This window comes from Dryobates pubescens, chromosome 2, assembly GCF_014839835.1.
Source record: "Dryobates pubescens isolate bDryPub1 chromosome 2, bDryPub1.pri, whole genome shotgun sequence".
Taxonomy (NCBI): Eukaryota; Metazoa; Chordata; class Aves; order Piciformes; family Picidae; genus Dryobates; species Dryobates pubescens.
In genome coordinates this window covers 18,183,009-18,202,833 of record NC_071613.1, presented here as the reverse complement: position 1 = coordinate 18,202,833, position 19,825 = coordinate 18,183,009, and the positions used below count along the sequence as shown (strand labels likewise).

The 19,825-nt window shown below is 42.4% G+C and overlaps 1 protein-coding gene across 3 annotated transcripts in view; it reads right to left on the bottom strand.

Annotated features, from left to right (window-relative positions):
* Positions 1-923: 923 nt before the first annotated feature.
* The window catches only part of MYO1B (myosin IB), a 147,216-nt gene continuing 128,314 nt past the window's right edge, over positions 924-19,825 (bottom strand). For 2 of the 3 annotated variants that reach the window (XM_054171309.1, XM_054171315.1), the window contains 8 exons: positions 17,297-17,383; positions 13,593-13,667; positions 13,075-13,209; positions 12,074-12,180; positions 10,212-10,344; positions 5,693-5,845; positions 4,639-4,766; positions 924-1,809 (listed from right to left, as the gene is read on the bottom strand). In XM_054171309.1, coding sequence (XP_054027284.1) covers positions 1,686-1,809; positions 4,639-4,766; positions 5,693-5,845; positions 10,212-10,344; positions 12,074-12,180; positions 13,075-13,209; positions 13,593-13,667; positions 17,297-17,383 — 942 coding nt within the window. In that variant the 3' untranslated portion in view covers positions 924-1,685. The remainder of the gene's footprint in view (positions 1,810-4,638; positions 4,767-5,692; positions 5,846-10,211; positions 10,345-12,073; positions 12,181-13,074; positions 13,210-13,592; positions 13,668-17,296; positions 17,384-19,825) is intronic. The other variant, XM_054171324.1, reaches the window with a different exon arrangement.

The following is a 19,825-nucleotide window of genomic DNA, read 5'->3' as shown; positions in this document are numbered from 1 at the left end:
AGCCCAAAGCAAAATGTGGTCTAACCTAAGGCAGTTGTTTTTTTCAGACTGATAACCACTAGAGCTATCTTTTGCAGTAAAGGCTGTTTCTGCACCGGTGTTAATGCTGAACTAGGCAGAGAAGCCTTCACAGCCACAAGCACTACATCACTTTACCACAGGGAGAGTAACGAGACTGAACTTCTCTTTATCTTGCCTTTATTTATGCTTGGACTTCCAGCACTGCACATCAGATACTCAGAGTCTTAATCTTTCCTAGATCAGACTGCAAAAATTACAATGCTCTCTCCGCTGTCCTTGCATCAACAAATCAGCCAGCCACATCCAACAAACCCTTCACTTGAGCAGTTACCTCTATCTATAAAACGTGTCTGTCCTCTTCAGGATTTCAGCTTCTGGCTTACAAAAGATGAAGCGCAGTCAGTTACACTGAAATGCAGCTCCTGATTGTATTCTCTGTGCACACATTTACATCAGGCACACAGATTATATAAAATAGCTTGGAGTACAAAAATATGGTTATGACATAGGAGTACCAAACAGCACAGAATTATTACCAGTTTTATTACCATGATAACAATTTATATACAGGGTTGTCCCCCCTCCCTCCCTCCATTAAGCATTTTTATGGGGGCTAAGTCTTTTTCCCAACTTGACAACTACTCTAGAAAACTGCAACTGAACAACACAGCTCTATTTTAACCCCTACATTGTCTATGCAGTCTGCACCAATCCTCTCTTCTTGCACACAAAAATGCTTTATAAATAATTCCCCACAGAATGTCTCATGTGTTTTATTGCACATTGTACATGCCGGTAGCTAAAAGAAAGGCTCGAGCCTTCCACTGGGTAACTAACTGTTTAAATATTCACTGTTTACTTATGGTAGGAATACTACTGCCTCTTCCCCCCCCCCACCCCACCCCTGGCTCTAATCTTAATTGGTGATGTAAAAGTTAAGGAAAAAAAAAAAAAGCAGAACAGAAAACATGCCTCAAGTTGTGTAGCTTTGGTGAAAGCTTTTTTGAGTGGTACTGGTTCCTGCTCTGTAAAGTCGTTAAAAAAATCTGACCTGGTTAAAAATCCTGTTTCAAAATGGCTGCAGGTTGTACTATAGAATGATCCATACAGCTGCTTGTATAATCATGTATTCCTTCTGTTTGGCAGAACTAGATGTTGCTGTGCTGCACTGACTAAAACATGGATTCACAGGGTTCCTAGTGTTAACTACAGAAGTTAGTGTGCTGGTCTCCATCCTGCTCCCCCCGGAGAACGCCAGAACAGGTTGGTATAAAAAGACCCTGGGCACCAGTGGCCATCAAGCATCAAGGCCATGCACAGTTCCTGTTAAGTGGACCTCTAGCCTAAGGGATATGAGTAATTGATCATTAATAATGTGGCTTTATGGTACGCTACGCTAAAATAAGACTGCTAAACAAAAGAGAATGGTTCATGTGTGACAGGTATGTGCCAGCTGGTAAAAATCTGCATTTTCGAGGGTTAAAACTCTGGCATAAACAAAAAAAAAGATTAAAAAGTGGATTGAGCGAATGTTTTGCCACAGGTTTCTAAAGCTATAAGCCATCAACATCTCCAGAAAGGGATAAAACCAGCAAAACCAAACAACTAAAATTGCACTGTTACAAAGAAACAAGTCCATGAAAGGGAGAGGCAACCAGCTGCAGTTAAGGGACAGCCACTTCCAGAAGCCGATTGTTTTTTCGCTTGCAGGTTGGGATGTTGCCGTTTTTCTGGCTGCCTTGGATGAACTTCACACACACTTTGTCTTGTCTGAACTGAACCAGGAATCTAAGAGAGGGAAGAAGACAGATTTTACTCAAAGACTGGGAAAAAAATAGTAAGTGACATGAGAAGCAGGAATCTTTCCTGTTGGTTCAGAGCATGGCTCTAAAAGATGTTGTTTTCAGGTCTGTATGAACAGTAAGAGTTGGAGAATTAACAAAAGCCACAGGTTATACTATAGTTTGATTCTCCTTCCAGTAGAATCTCCTAATTACTGCCTTCTGCCTGTAACTGTGGACCTTTTACAGTAGATACAGTTTTAGATTCCCTTAGAAAGAAGGTGGTTTAAATCAGAATTTCTAGTGTACCAGAAATGCAGCAAAGACTACTTCCAGCTGTTTCACCATCATCCTGAGGGTCTTCTCAGTTTTCATGGTAGGATGCTAAATAATTCTACAGAAACGTAGCAACTTCTGTAACTGCACAGCAACTTTTACACAGGCATGGAGTGACAGGATGAGGGGTGATGGCTTCAAACTGGAGGAAGCTCAGTTGAGATTAGACCTGAGGAGGAAATTCTTCCTCATCAGGGTGGTGAGGCACTCAAACAGGTTGCCCAGAGAAGTTGTGGAGGCTCCATGCCTGGAAGTGTTCAAAGATAGGTTGGATGGAGTTTTGAGCAGCCTGATTGAGGAGGAGGTGTCCCTGCCCATGGCAAAGGGGGGTTGGAACTAGATGGTCTTTAAGGTCCCTTCCAACCCAAAGCACTCTATGATTCTATGAGCATCACGGGTGCTGCTCTTCTGGCTTACACTTAATTCATCTGTGTCTGGTATTTTAGCAGCTCTCATATTTCTAATTCTTAGTTAGCCTTTAGAGCCCTCTACTTAGCAATTGGGAAAATCCCCTTTCTTCCCAGCAATCTCCAAATTTAGATATTCAGGATAAATTAATTCAGGAAGATAAATTTCATTGAAAGTGGAGAATTGCTTTAAAAGAAGGAAATGCCCACAGGCCCCTCTAGAGCCTCAAACTTCTCACTGTTCTGGGTATGAAGATTAAAAGCATTACACAGGGCAGCACTGCCTTTTGGCTCACAGGCAGCAGCTGCTGACCTAAAAAGTTCTTTACAATACAGCACATTTTTCCCTTTGAGCATCCTTAAAAACAGTCTTCCAGCAGAGGCCAAAAGCTTCAAAGAATTTGTTCTGCAGCCGGAACCCACAAATCAAGCTGACGGCAGAGCTCAGGGGAGGAAATGGCCTCTGCTGTGTCGAGCTGCCCTTCGCTCCTGCTTCCCTAGTGCACAGAGATTAACTTGTTCAGTGCTCCCAGCCATGCAAGCATCCAGAGAACAGGAGGAGGTCCTGCAGACATCATCTCTTGTCACCAGCACTGCCTTTGCCTCTGCTCATTGTTCCCATATTCTATATATAAATGGTTTGTCTCTTATTGTGCCCCTGAATCAACAGCAGCTTTGCTTCTATCAGCTCTCCTCCCCAAAAGTAGTCAAAATAGAGCCATGTTTTCTCCTCAATCCCTAAGCTCCAAGTACTGCTTCACAACCAGCAGAGATGGAGCTGCTAAGAACTTTAAATTATTTAGTCTGGGAGCAGTCAGTAGCAATGTCCACTTGAATGTTTTTAATCTGCAAGACAAGAAACAAAACCACATCCCCAAATGCAAGACTCCTAGGGAGCAGACTGTTTTCCAGACCTAAGGCAAGTGGGGAGGCCAGACATAAACTCTGCATGCTTAAACTCTTACTTAAACTTAGCAGTTGATTTCTTTGTAGCCATCATTGAACTAGAAATTTACTGGGGACAGACACAGTCTTAAGAGGCTAAAAAGACACACCCTTGATCACATTAAATCACATCTGGTAACAGAACAAAGGAAAATGGCAGATGTAATTTTCAAGGGAAGAGCAAATTTGGCTTGTAACTAAACCTTCAGATCTGAACAGATACAAACAGTACTCTCCATCATGACTCTAGCAGTGTGGTGCAGACATGAAAAGTTCAGTTGTTACCTACAGACACTACTGTTAGAAGGTTCCAGCTACTGAAAGCAGGGGTCACTTCACACAACAAACTGTGTAACAGCACTGGGCTGAGTGCAGGACTCGGACTCAAGAGGCTTTAGGAGTTCACACACAGATTCACAGATTGCATTGGGTTGGAAGGGACCCTCAAAGGTCATCTTGTCCAAACCCACTGCAGTCAGGCTGTGGCTATAAACACTGCAAGTGTAGTCCTTATTTTTTGGCCAAAATATGAAACTTTACCAAGCAGAGAGCACTATTATGCAGGCTTTTTATCAAACCAAGCTTTTTAACAGCTCCACCCCCCGCAAATAACAACAGGTGGGTCTAAAACCATCAGTAGGAATGGTAGTCACACATTTTTCACCTTCCTGGAAGAGAAAGTCAAGCCTTCTAGCCTATCATTACTAGCATCATCGTTACCTGTGTTTGGGGAAGAGTTTTTCGTTCTGTTTTGGTTGCTTTCAGTAGAGGCTGGCACCCAGTGTCCACTCTACTCAATAAATATCTCGTGGGAATAGGTGAACTTTTCAGTCACACACAAAACCATTCTTTCACATCTCTCAATTATTTCTGCAGTAGCAATTCTGCTTTGTAGCCCTATTTGAAGCTACCTTGAGAAAAACCACATTTTCACATAATGACTTTCAAGGAAGTAAGAGCCAAGGTAATATCAGACATGAGTAGACATTGAAAATGGGATCCTTATTTACAAGTACAGTGTCAGGAGAAATGAAGTAGTAGTCACCACAACAGTGTTTTCTTTTCTAACATTAGATACTTGACTTAGCAGGTTGTGCTGAAGGAAGTTAAGCAAACAAGTTGCACAGTTAAGCAAACGAGAAACATACTCATCAGATATCTCAATGTTGAGCTTCTGCTTGGTTTGGCTGAGAGTAGTGCGGTAAAGTTTAGTGGCCATTTCAATAAGGTGATCGCTGCTGAGCAGGAAGTCTCCTTTACCAGCTGCTCCTGACCCCTGAAACAGAAAGGGAAGTAGTCAGGACTAGCAACATCTAGAATATGGAAAATATTAAATACCAGCCAAGCAGGAGGTTTTACAAGGAACCTTCTCTTCTCAGTGCAACAAAGTCTTCTGACTTGCAAATTAAATAGGGATGCAGTGCAGTCTTTAGTATCAACATGCAATTCACTCTCAAATAAACTCCAAACCTCTTGAGAAAGCTAAACACCCTTCTGACCCTAAAGGAGGGTCACAGTCATCTGTCCTACAAAGCTGTAGTGTTTCTGCTTCCTGTTCCTGGCTACACAGCAGCAAGCTCACAGTATTTTCAGAAGGGAATAGAAATAGGATGAAGGTCAGGATGAATACACTAACCATGATAGTCTTCAAATCCATTCAAGCTAGAAGACAAATCCCAGCTTAATGATTTTAGCAGAGCAATGCTGACAGTGAAGCAAATATAGCAATGAGCTAAGTTACATAAACCTGAGGAACCAAATTAGCTGTGCCATAAGGTGGATTTCTTGGAATCACATAAAGAGCAGAGAAATATTTTTACCAATGTGTCAGGAAGAATTAAGTGAGCAGCTAAAAAAGGAAAACACTGTCACAGGGGATCAAAATTGAATTAAAAATCCCTGCTGCCAATGGAAAACTCCAGTCCTGAAGAGGTGAAGTCTGATTTTCACAAGAAAATGATTGTTCATAGAATGTGAGGGGTTGGAAAGGGCCTTGAAAGATGGTTTAGTCCAACCCCCTTCATTACATAACAACTGTTCTCATTTGGCTGCAGTGGTTCTGAATAAAAGGTTTTGCAGATACAGCAAAGTTCTAGGAAGTTCTAAACCACTATGATTTAATGCTACACCATAATGAATAAACCATTTTATAACACTGCCTGTAAAAAGGTCTTCTTATTGTATTAGAAACTTGTGACCCACCTCCTTGAGGTGCACTGCAAAGAAGCCATCATTCTGGGAGCTCATGGACACCTTGGTAACATCTCCCAGTGGCACCTCTGACTTGATATTCCCAGATTTCTGATCCGCAAGCAGGACGTTGTTTTTGGTGAGTAAGAAAATCCTGGATGTGGCCTGTGACAATACAGAAAGGCAAACCATTACCTAGAAAGATAGAACTGGTCTTTACTGAGCACCTTCAGGCAGTTCCTAGAGCTCATAATCTTGGCACATGTAGGAATCATGACCATATGATACAGCTCAATCAAGGCTAAGACTCAGTGTTTACTGTGATTCACCAAAACTGCATTACAGAACACAACTTATGCAGCTATTTTCAGTGTTCTGTTCTCCTCCCTTTATCTGTTGGCACTTACTTGAGGAGGATTAGCATATTTGCAAACAACAGACATGTGTGTTCTTCAATTTGTCTTAGGAAACAACAAGAAAGAGAAGTGAGAACTTAACCTATGCATGGCTTTTGTTTCTGTAAGACCTTAATGACTAAAATCTTAACTAATAGAATTAAGAAGTAGCTGTCCTGAGCACACAGAACCATAGCTGCTGCTGCTTGTTCTCCTTCTCCTTCTTCTTCCTCTTCTTCCTCCTCCTCTTCTGCCTCCTCCTCCTCTTCTTTCTCTTCTTCCTCCTCTTCTTCCTCTTGTTGTTGTTGTTAATTCTTCAGAGTTGTATCTTATGCAAGTACAGGGCAGATACTGTCATCTTAACCAAGAAATTAACTTGGCATCCACAACAGGCAACCTAATGTCTCTCCTACAGATGCATAAATGACATCTACTACTTCTAAGAGTTAGGCAGATGAAGTGAAAACAGTTACACTTCTTCGAGGAGGATAATGACTTCCTCTTTTAATCAATATGATTTAAATGCAGAACAAGTTCTGTGATGGCAGAATAAAGAAGTACCCAGCACACTGAACAGCTTTGTTCAAATGATGCAGGAAACCTGCCTCTTCACTCCAAAGAGCTTTTGGTACCGCTCAGAAGACAGGCAAAGCTACCACATATGCCACTCACTGTTTCAAAATGCAATCAAATGTGATTATCAGGAGCTGGAATGACAATGGGAACCTTCAAACGTTAAGTTTCCTAAATACTTGAACAATTTTCTCTAAATATCTTTTTTCATCACTTGCCAAAATGAAGATCTAAGGTTGATGCAGAGCTTCCATCTAGTTGTGAATCAATTAAGTCTGTTACCAGGTGCTGACATGCCAGTTTGGTTTGGGAAACTCACTGAAAACTACAAAGCCAAAGCAGATTTTGGTAACCCTGACATAAATTTAGACCAGGTGTTTAAAAATCACCATAGAATCATAGAATCAACAAGGTTGGAAAAGACCTCAGAGATCATCAAGTCCAACCTATCACCCAACACCTCATGGTTTCAAGTGCCATGTCCAATCCTTTTTTGAAAACCTCCAGGGACGGTGACTCCACCACCTCCCTGGGCAGCACATTCCAACGGCCAATAACTTTCTGTGAAGAACTGTCCCCTGGCACATCTTGAGACTGTGTCCTCTTGTTCTGGTGCTGGTTGCCTGGGAGAAAAGACCAACCCCCTCCTGGCTACAACCTCCTTTCAGGTAGATGTAGAGAGCAAGAAGGTCTCCCCTGAGCCTCCTCTTCTCCAGGCTAAGCAACCCCAGCTCCCTCAGCCTCTCCTCATAGGGCTTGTGCTCCAGACACCTCACCAACCTTGTTGGCCTTCTCTGGACATGTTCAAGAGTCTCCATATCCTGCTTAAATTGAGGGGCCCAGAACTGGAGACAGTACTCAAGGTGTGGCCTAACCAGTGCTGAGTACAGGGGCACAATGACTTCCCTGCTCCTGCTGGCCACACTATTTCTGATGCAGGCCAGGATGCCATTGGCCACCTTGGTCACCTGGGCACACTGCTGGCTCATGTTCAGCCTAGTAGCAACCAGTACACCCAGGTCCCTTTCTGTCTGGCTGCTCGTCAGTCACTCTGACCCCAGCCTGTAGCTCTGCATGGGGTTGCTGTGGCAAATGTGTACAACCTGGCACTTGGATGTGTTAAATCTCATGCTGTTGGACTCTGCCCATCTGTCCAGCCTGTCAAAGTCCCTCTGCAGAGCTCTCCTACCCTCTTGCAGATCAACTCCTGCCCCCAGCTTGGTGTCATCTGCTTATTTACTAATGGTGGACTCAATCCCCTCATCTAGATCATCAGTAAAGTTATTGAATAGGATTGGGCCCAACACTGATCACTGGGGGACACCACTAGTGACTGGCTGCCAGCTGGCAGTGTCACCATTCACTTCCACTCTCTGGGCTTGGCCCTCCAGCCAGTTCCTAACCCAGCACAGAGTGTTCCTGTTCAAGCCATGGGCTGACAGCTTGGCCAGGAGTTTGCTGTGGGAGATGGTGTCAAAGGCCTTGCTGAAGTCCAGGTAGACTACATCCACAGTCTTCCCCACATCCACCAGGCGGGTCACCTGATCCTATGATCGGTTTGGTGAGGCAGGACCTGCCCTTCCTAAATCCATGCTGGCTGGGTCTGATCCTTTGGCCATCCTGCAGGTGTACTGTGATTGCCCCCAAGATGATCTGCTCCATAATCTTTCCTGGCACTGAGGTCAGGCTGACAGGCCTGGAGTTTGCAGGTTCCTCCATCCAGCCCTTCTTGTGGATGGGCATCACATTGGCCAGTTTCCAGCCATCTGGGGCCTCTCCAGTGAGCCAGGACTGATGGTAAATGATGGAGAGTGGCTTGGCCAGCTCATCTGCCAGCTCTCTCGGTACCCTAGGATGGATCCCATCTGGTCTCATGGACTTGTGAGTATCCAAGTGGCTCAGCAAGTCCCTAACTACTTCTTCCTGGATTTCAGGCAGATAATACTGCTCCCTGACCCCATCTACCAGTTCAGGAGGCCACTTGTCCTGAACTCCTCCTGCCTTACTGTTGAAAATGGAGGCAAAGAAGGTATTTAGAACCTCAGCCTTTTCCTCATCTTCAGGTAAATGTTCCCCTCCAGGTCCAATGAAGAGTGGAGGTTCTTCCTGCCCCTCTTTGTAGCATTAATAGATTTATAAAAATGATTTTTATTGTCTTTCACAGAAGTGGCCAGCTTGAGTTCTAACTGGGCTTTTGCCTCTCTTAATTTTTCTCCTACATGACCTAAAAGCATCCTTAAATGTATCATGACTTGCCTCCCCACTTTCCAAAGGTGATACACCCTCTTTTTCCCCCTTAATTCCTTCAAGAGCTGCTTGCTCATCCAGGCCGGTCACCTTCCCTGCCAGCTCATCTTTCAGCATGTGGGCACAGCCATTTCCTGTGCCTTCAAGAGCTCCTGTTTGAAGTAGGTTCAACTGTCCTGGACCCCTTTGTTCTTAAGGGCTGCTACCCAGGGTACTCTCTGAATTAGTTGCTTAAATAATCTGAAGTCTGCCCTCCAGAAGTCCAAAGTGAGAGTTCCGTTATTGCTCCTCCTTATTTCCCTGCATATTGAACACTTCACTATCTCATGGTCGCTGCACCCTAGACAGCCTCCTACCATCACATCTCCCACCAGCCCTTATCTATTTGAGAACAGCAGGTCAAGCTGAGCCTGGCCCCTGGTAGGCTCACTTAACAGCTGCATCAAGAAGATGTCCTCCATACACTTTAAGAACCTTCTGGACTGCCTCCTCTCTGCTGAGTTAAGTTCCCAGCAGATATCTGGCAGGTTAAAGTCACCCACAAGGACAAGGTCTGATGATCTTGAGACAGCCTCCAGTTGATTATAGAATATTTCATCAACCTCTTCATCCTGGTTGGGTGGTCTATAACAGACTCTAACCAGGATGTCAGTTTTGTTAGGCCTCCCTCTGATTTTAATCACAGGCACTCAATCCTTTCATCCACAACCTCAAGTTCTGTGGCATCAAGAGATTCCCTAATATACAGGGCCACCCCTCCTCCTTTTCTCCCTTGCCTGTCTCACCTAAAGAGCTTGTAACCACCCAGTGCAGTACTCAGTTGTGTGAATCATCCCACCATGTTTCTGTAATGGCAACTACATCATAGTTTTCCTGGTGAACCAAGACTTCCAGTTTCTCTTGTGTGTTACCCATACGGCGTGCATTGGTGTACAGGCACTTCAGCTGGGCTGCTGATTTCTCACTGAACTCTAGTTTATGTCCCTCTCTCTCCTCTCCAGAGAGACTGGTTTCATCACCCACCCCCTTCAAACCTAGTTTAAAGCCCTCCCAATGAGCCCTGCCAACTCTAGTGCTAGAGCCCTCTTGCTCTTTACTAGATAGATTCTCCCCATCTAGGTCCAGCAGGTCAGGTGCGGTAAAAGTTGTCCCCTGATCAAAGAAGCCAAAATTCCACCTAACAATAAGCCTTGCCCTTAAACCCAGGCATTTTTAAAATCCTCAGTCTATCCCATGACAGAAACAACATCTCCCTTTCAGTTTATTTATAGCACACACAAGCTAACCTTCTGGATACAGCAATTCCATGTTATTACCTTCCCATTGGCTCTGTTGATCTTATTGACAACTTCTGCAATAATGATCTTCTCATCCACAGCATCTTTAAGTTTTTTGTACTTGGGGTTCTTGCTGATTTCCAGGTAAGCCCCTTGGAATGGCTGCCCAACACTGCACAATGAAAAAGACAAGGAAACATGAGTTAAATAGAAACCTCAGGGAAGAAGCAATCCTCCTGGAACCATCATCACGGAATTACAGAATCACAGAATGTTAGGGATTGGAAGGGACATCAAAAGATTGTGCAAGTCCAACCCCTCCCCACCACAGAAGGATGATCTAGAGTAGGTCACACAGGAATGCATCCAGGCAGATTTTGGATGTCTCCAGAGCAGGAGTCTCCACAATCTCTCTGGGCAGCCTGATCAAGGGCTCTTTTACCCTCACAGCAGAAGAGTTTTTCCTTATGTTCCTCTTATCCAGCTTGAACTCATTGTTCCTTGTCCTATCACTGGACATTACTGAGCAGAGCCTGACTCCATCCTTCTGACACTGCCATTCACATCTTTATAAACATGAATGAGGCCACCCCTCAGTCTCCTCCAAACTAAGGAGACCCAGTTCCCTCAGCCATTCCTCGCAAGGAAGATGTTCCACTCCATCATCTGTGTGCCTCTGTGCTGGACAGTATTCAAGATGGAGTCTCACAAGAGCAGAGTATAGCCATAGTCACCCTAACCAGTAGATTCCCTGTGGACTTTATCCTGAAGCAAACAATGATGACCTACAAGCTAAAACTGAAATGAATCAAGACTGAGCTTCTATCACAGATACCACTTAATAATGTCTCAGATAAAAGCAACTCAGATGTGTATTTTGTTGCATTGTATTTAATTGTTCAGTCTTGGTGCAAGAAGCACCAAACTAAGGATATAAATAAAACTCCATTCCAAGGAGCTCTGTGCTCATCAGATTTACACTGCCTCAAAGCAAAAAACGAAAACAGACCTGCTTGCTTCTAGGACAGACCAAAGGCAGGATTTTTCTCTTTTCCCAGCAGCAGCAAAAGACATCCCAAAGCAAATAAGGAACAACCTGCAGGTTAAAATCTACGGCCACTAAATAAGTGATCTACTGAAGAAAGAGAAGCATCAGCTGAGTCAATTGCAGGAAAGAAAGGGAATGTCTCAATAAAAAAATTACACACAACAAGACCAACAAACACACAAACAACCGAGCAGAGATTGTCCGTGCATGGAACTGCTCTCATTATCTCCTGCAGATTCCTGGTCCTCCCTCTTCTGAACCTTGCTTCTCCTTCACAGTGCCTTGCTCCTGCTCAGCTCAAACTATGGCTTCCAAAGCGCTGGAAACAAACTTCCAAGTGCTTTTTAAGTATCATTTTCAAAAGCTGTGTCTCATTGTATCTAACTCTTTAATCACCAGTCTTCACATTAGTGTCATGCTGAATGTGTCAGGTTTGAACATAATAGGAGAGGTCCCTGGCACAGCTCATCTGGGAATGCCATTGTCACTTAAGAGCCTTTCAGTTCACCCTGTAGTTGTGGGAAGCAGTGTGATGGAAACTGGGGGAAAGGGTAAGAGTCCCTTCTACAAGGATGTGAGCAGGTCGCAGGGGGTTAGAACAACAAGACATCACGACTGCTGGACAGAAGTGCTCAGTATCACAAGATCAAGTGGCCTGCAATAACACTGAAGTTAGAAGCAAACCAAGGTTTCATTTCCAAGATTGTGAAGTCAAGTGATGGAGGAACATTTGTCAGGCAAGGAAAATGAACTTTTCTGCTTAAGATAAAAAGCAAAATCTTGCTTTGTTTCTTAAATCTAGGTAAGGATAGGGAATTTATTGTACACTAAAAGCAACAGATTAAGTCAATACCTGGCTGGATACAAAGCCTTCTTGTCCTTGAAAAGTTCACTTGCTTCCAGTTTTTCTTCATAGATAAGCTTCTGCTGATCTGTGAACTGGTCTCTGTACTTTTTACACTACAAAACACAACATATTAAACAAACCATAAAAATATCCTTCCAAATCTGCTTTGAAGCAGTAGCACCACAGACTAATGTTTGCCTATTGCTCAAGATGCACATTCTTTGTATGCTTCAGAAGTGACTCAGTTCCATCCTACATGCCACTGTAGCAAACAGAGGTGGTTTTATTCTTACACATTCTAGATACTTCTGAATGGCACCAAAACCAATATCTAAAATATCTCTTTGACGCATGCTGTGTTTGAACATGAGTTTCATCTATCAGATAGCAGTCACTGAAAGGCTATGCCAAAAAGGTTTACAGATATCTACAGTTCCACAGTTGGGGAAGTTTATGGAAGCAGAGAGAAAGAACAGACCCCAGCTGAGAGGATGAATTTTGCAGGCTCAGAAAGAAAAACTGCTCCCTGATAATTCACAGAAAACACAGCTCAAAAGCTCAGTAAAACATCTCATCAGCACTTATACAGATTCTAGCTGTTCTCTCCAGCCAAAGATCCAAACCAGATTTCAGCTAACCACAGTTTCTGTGTAAAAAATTCCACTCAGTACTTCCAACTTCTTGCAGTTAGTCCCACCCCTGGCCATGGACACAACTATTATAAGCTACCAATTAACAGGCAACAGTATATTGCTTTACTGTTAAGTCAAAAGCTGACGGCAGGAAGCAATCCTCTCTCTCTAGCCCCAGAAAGGAGTAGGAAGGATAGTTATACTCCTTGCAGGCCAAAGATAGTGAGCAAAACCTACACTTCTTCCACAGAAATAAAATCATCCTGGCTAGAATGGGAAGAAATACATCCTAAAAATAGACCCTTCATGAAGAAAACTACCCCAAAAAAATAATGTGATGAAGCTCTGTACAGACTGGACCAGAATGTGTCCTACCCTCCACAGATGGAAAATCCTCTTTAGTTCCTTGTGAGTGGAATCCAAGAAAAGGTAAGGTCTTGCTGGCCAGTTTTTATCTATTGGTGATAAAGAAGGCATCTTATTCTTCATTTCCAGGAAGTATTTTTGCATCTGGGATAAAAGTGAAGTAAGATGTTTTATTAATGTCCAAATAGCAGAGTTACTGAAACAGGCACATGCTCTGTGGTTAAAAAGACTCAACTAACAACTCTCAGCTTTCACAAACCTGAATATGGATTTTAAGTCAGTTATGTTGAGAAATGCCAACTTAGATATGGCAAATGCTTTGTTAGCACCATTCCCGCACCTTTTTCACTACTATAAAACTTTTCTTTAAAGCATCAGAATAGTTAAGTTGTCCATTTTCCATACGCTTGGTTTGGACATTTCCTTACAAAGACTATCCCAGCCGTAACACAGCTGTGATGTTTGCTAGCAAAGAAGAATTTGAAACACAGAAAATGCACATATGTTTTGCACAGATATATACATACAAGTCTCTGAAGGGTAAACTCATAAATCTTTCTTCCAGCATTGGCTCTGAAGAATTTCCTGTACTCTCTACGGACCTGGAAAGTGAAACAAAGCCTCCTAGTGAATACAAAGCAGGAGTCTGTTTGCACAGGTATGCTTTTATAACACTCTATGGCAGAAAATACTACACAAGCATCCAAACATGCAAAGTGCTCCCTGAAACAGGAACACTTAACTGGGTACACTTAGAACAGATGAACCAGACCATGGATGGAGAGGTCAGAAAGTTACCTCAGCTGACCTGAGTTCAGCCATTTGGAAATATAATAAAGAATTTGAAATATTTTCCTCTGAATAGGGAAACTATTCAAATACTGTTGAATTGATGGCCTGAATCTATTTTCACAGGCTTCTGCATGTAGTTGGACTCGAAGAAGCAAGATCTCAACGGTTGTGATTTTATGGCTCCTTAATATTTGCAGCTCTGGTTTCTATGCAGGTATGGTAATGAATTTGTTATATACCTCATATACACCAATTAAAGAGAATTAGATGCTTTGTACCTATTTCCCCATGTCATCATTGTTAGAACAGGTATGAGAGTATGAGAGCTGGCTTTATTCTGATTTTATTGAGTCTGGAGTAATGCTGAGTTCATTGCATAGCTAGCTGATGAACTGTTTCTGAAGTTCTCCTTTAAGATTCTTAATATACAGAATAAAAAGGGACTATTTTTTTCCCTCCAGAGCACTTATGCATGAAAAACTCTTATCACACATGCAGTAAACAAGAGTTTGATGCTTGATAAGAGCAGAGAACCAACACAGAAGTTTTGTAATGCCAGTGAGCTTGATATTTTCTCCTAAAGCAAAAAAGTGTCAAAAAAGTGATGTCTGAGAACCATTTTTACAGGTGATACATGCTTGGAAACCTAGATTTTAGAGTACTTGTTTTGCCCTTTACATTTCTATTGGCAATAATTAGCAGAGTGTCTGAATTCCTGTCTTCAGAAAATGCAAGCTGAGAGGGAGCACAACTGGGTTGTGGTTTTATGTGGAGCCCAGGCTCACATCAAGTTAGCTGAAGCGTGCCCCAACTTCATTCCAACTCTGGCCCAGTCTTCAAGAGACCTGCGACAAATTTTGAACAAACCCATGGAAAACGTAATGGCTTTGCACAGTTTACCCCAGAGCAAAGGCAGTGGTTTTAGCTGACTTGCTATGTGTTGCTAAATGTACCAGGGGAAAAATAAAGGGAGGCCCATAGAACAGAATCCCACATCAGCTCAGAAGCAGATGCTTGCTTGGCTTCCCCTGACACACCTTTCACTCTATACTCAGTATCAGGCATTCTAAAATAATCCTGTATTTTGGGATTTAAAATGTCACCATTCTGGGATAAAAAAACCTAATGTTACAGACAAATGGGTTTTGCTTAATTACACATAAAGCTGCATCAACAAAACTGACAGCATTCAGCTGGCATCATTCTAGGCAAATGCAGCACAAATTTGTTTTTTCGTCCTTGCTTTATAAGAAAAATTCTTAAGAGTTCTTATTCATTGTAAGGTTCAGTGCTCTATAATTAGCATACATCCTTTATTTATTCTTATTAATTAAGGCACTGATTATTCAGGCATGGAAATGAACACATTCAAAGTCATTCCAACTGTAATCATCCCAAATCTCACCATGTTCTCCTTGACTCTCTTTAATGATGTTGCTTTATATTATTCTTCATGAGCTGCAAGGTGTGCAAATTAACTGGGGACAAAGGGACTAAGAGACACCCCCCCACACATGCCATTGGAGCTGCAAAGCAAGCACTGAGAAATGCAAGTTGTTCCAGAAAAGCCTAAATCTGGAAAGCACCACTATTACAGTCTGCTTATCATACAATTTAAAAGAACAAGAATTAAACCACTCAAGTGGGTCCAGAGGAGGGCCACCAGGATGATCAGAGAGCTGGAGCACCTCTACTGTGAGGCCAGGCTGAGAGAGTTGGAGCAGTTCAGCCTGGGAAGGAGAAGGCCCAGGGAGACCTTAGAGCTCCATTTCTGAAGGGGACCTACAGGAGGACTGGGAAGGGACTGTTCAGAAGGGCTTGTGGTGAGAGGACAAGGGGCAATGGTTTGAAACTGGAGCAGGGCAGATTTAGGTTGGACATAAGGAAGAAGTTCTTCACAAAGAGAGTGGTGAAATACTGGAACAGGTTGCCCAGGGATGTGGTTGAGGCACCATCACTGGAGACATTTAAGATAAAACTTGATGTGGCCCTGGGCATCCTAATTGGAGGTGTCCCTGCTGACTGCAGTGGGGTTGGACAAGATGACTTTTCAGGGTCCCTTCCAATCCAATGCAATCTGTGAATGGTTTCATCTTGAGCACTTGTATCAACTTTAAATCTTCACCTCCATATGTCATAGGTGAAAATGCTTTGCCCTCAGACAGAGGGAGAATTATCTGTTGTGGGAAGGGTACATTGGAATCACAGACTCTTCTCTTACTCAGAAAAATCAGCATGTTTCAGGTGAGACCAAAGTGCTGCTTACACTGCTTCACACACTGACAAAACCACACTGCAGGCAGAAAGCGATTCCTGCTGTAATGTGCTTCCAAGGTTTTTGATTCATCAGTTTTCATTTACATGCTGCTGTTGGATATAAAGCAGTCTCCAAGTTCTTGGGAGGGACATATTATACTGATTGAAAAACATAAAAACAGACTTACTTTGGCAGGAGGACCTAAAGTGTGATTTTGATCTACAGAATGACATCTTAAAATGGCTCCTTAATATTTGCAGCTCTGGTTTCTATGCAGGTATGGTAATGAATTTGTTATATACCTCATATACACCAATTAAAGAGAATTAGATGCTTTGTACCTGTTTCCCCATGTCATCATTGTTAGAACAGGTATGAGAGTATGAGAGCTGGCTTTACTCTGCATTATCCATCAAATTGTTCCCTTTTACACTTCTGTAGTCTATGACATCCCTATCAGCACCAGTGACACACAGCCAACCAAAACTTGTTCAGATTTTCAATGCTCTTCCGAGCTGCATCTGTAGAAGTATCCCTGAAAACTCTGTTATGGAAATCATTTGACCACAGCCCTGAAACATCTCAAGATGCCATTTTCATCATCTACTTACAGAGCAGACCTGCATTTTTCCAGATTACTAAGTGTTTTCTTTTGCCAACCAGTCCTTGAAAGCAAAGAACAGAATACAAAAGCCTCTTGTACATATCAGTTTTTCTGGGAATTCATGGCTACCACAAGCCACAGGTAACTGCATGCCCCCAAAAGAGCTCGATGGAAGAAACAAGACATCATCATTAGCTTTACCATCATGCCCTCAACACTTGGGGTCAGGTGTCTAATGTGAGCAGCAATGAAAAATCAAACAGGTCCAGCCTGCTTCCCAATCCAATAAGCAGAAGTCACAAGAAGAAAATACATCCTTGTAATCTTTTCGGGTAGGTTCTTTGCCAGTGTAGGTCAGGTTTTTTATTCCATCACCATGGTAGAGACCCTTTAATCTGACATTCATCTGTCACTTGAAAACTGAAATTCCTGCCATGACAAAACCACCGAAATGTTGCTGTGAATGAATTTTTCAGTGAAGTCCATAAAACAACATTTAGCAATGGAATTCTGTGTCAAAGTCATCCCTCTTAGTGAGCTCACATATGCTGGTTTATTGTTAGTGTTTGAGAAAGTACCTTCAGTCCAAGCCAGTAAGCCCAAATGACTGCAACAGCATGCTTACGCCTAGCCTCCTCCTTCAAGCGTTTCAATTCCCTTCGAGCCTAAAAGGTTTAGATAGTGAACAAAAGAGACAGCCCGATGCAGAAAGCACAACCACCAGGAAAAGGTTTCTCCCAAACAGAACAGCTGACTTATAACAGAGACACAGGAAGATGGAAGCACAGAGTTTAACATTTAAAACCAAACATGTCAGCGTCCCCATCCCTGGAGGTGTTTCTAAGAGGCAGAGATGTGGTGCTGAGGGACATGGTTTAGCACCACAATTGGTAGAGTTAGATCACAGTTGGACTCGATGATCTTAAAGGTCTTTTTCAACCAAAATTCTATGATTCTCTGAATTGGTGGACAAAATTGCTCACAATTAGTGGGAAAAAACCCTCCATTGCTGCCTCAGTGGGCTGTAGAGAGAAGAGTTACTGGCTGTCAGTGTTTCCATCCTCTCTTCTTGCAGTGGTAACTCATAACTTGATTTTCATAGCGAACTTTGCTGCATCTGCACGACCAAAATGATCAGTATGAAAGTCAGGACTTAATAAAATTTCACTATCTAATAAATTCTTCCATGGGAGAGTGCCTAGGCAGAACAGAATCAATGCTGGAACTCTGGATGTAATCATAGAATGGTAGGAGGTTGAAAGGGACCTGTAGAGATCACTGAGTCCAAGCCCCATGCCAAAGCAGGATTACCTAAATTACACTGTATTGAGTGCTTTTCTTCCAGAGGTTATTTTTCATTTTGATCTTTATGTACTTGGAACAAAACTGTCCAGCCTGGTAAATTCTGTCTTTATGGAATGAAGGGGTAAATTCCCCAAACCTTCCTCATGTACAGAGGGATAGGCACTATCTGCATTTCATCAATCATTCCTGTTTTAGGGAAGCAATTCGCCAAGTATTCCAAACACAAAAGTGTGTGAAGGCAGTTTAACAGACTCTCACATTTTAGGAGGTAACAGGACATTTGTTAATTCATTATCTCATGACAAAAGTCAAGTAAAGCAAAGCATTTCAGTGTTCTAGGATCAGTTACAGCACCTCTAGCCACACATCTGCATTTGGCAAGTGGCATGGTGCCAGACCTGTGCAACAGCAGCTCCAGTCCATGCCAGTTCAATTGTTCTGATGGAGCTGGAAAGGTTAATTTGTGGCAGATGTATGCTCTCAAAGATTATGTTTTCACTCATCTGCTGTAAAAAGCAAGGGCTCTGCCAGGCTAGGGATTTGTCTGTCTTGTGAAAAGGAAGGAAATGATAACTTTCAGAAGCTTTTCTTTTAAATATTCCCTGGGAAAAAGATAAAACATAACAAGTTTTATCTCTCAGCAGATAGCTGAAATTATTTCTTTTCACCTTAATTCAGATGATTATCTTTTAATGGGTATTTTACACTTCAACTACTTAAAATATTTTAAGAAGCAGGAGGCATTTTTTGTGAACCAATTGGTAAAAGTAGCCATTAAAATGCATTAAAAATGTTCCAAATCTATGAAATACACAAATAAGGAGCTGTAACACAATGAACAGTTTTGCATTCTGGATGTGTCTTTAATTCTAAACAACATCTTAAACCTAGGAAAGTTAATATCACTTCTGCAGGACTGAGCAATTGCTTTACTGGCAGGAACATAAAGAGGAAACAAATTACCACTGTATTGCTGTTGAACAAATGTAGAGGAAATGGTTTGTCTGTCAAATTACATAGCTGGCTAAACAGCAAGCTAGAACTTAAAAGGTCCAAAGCCTCCCTAGCAGGAGGGACATTCTGTACATGTTTGTTTGTATTCCCAGGGCTGCTGTTTCATTAGAAATCTTGTGGATTGATATCAAAATAGCAAAGGTCAAACCCAGCATTAATACTCCAGATGTAATTTGAGCATGTTTCTCCATCTAGTTGGCAAGGTATTATGACAACTCTCCCACCCCATCCCCACCCATCCAACCTAAATGATAACTGGAAAATGTTTTAAACTTAATATCTTTGCTGAATATGGTTTTCAGCTACATTTCAAATGTATTAATTGAAACCAATAGGGTTTTGACCTCTACTGAACAGCATTTCAAATGTTCACATACCCCACAACTACAGGCTGGGGATTAGCAAGAATCTTTCAGTGGGACTTTGCTTCTGAAAACAAACAGCTGATGCTGGAATTCCTGGGATTTTTCTAGGGCTGTAAGTTTAGAATTGCAAACTAACATCATTTTCTGCTCAAAGATAAGGTCATAAAACTGTGCTTTACTTGTACTTACTCAATTTTTCATACTGGTTCAAAGCACAGCCAGAATGAAAAGAAATGAATCCAATGAAACCAATTCAAACTAAAATTTAGTAAGATCAAATAGCATTGGTTTGAACTTGTAAAGGAAGACTGCCCAGGATGCAGAACATACAGCCTGGTGAAATCCTCAGTTGGATCACTGAGAGAGTGTCATTGAAAGCACTTGTTGAGGGTGGGGGAGACAACACACCAAGAACCCCCAACC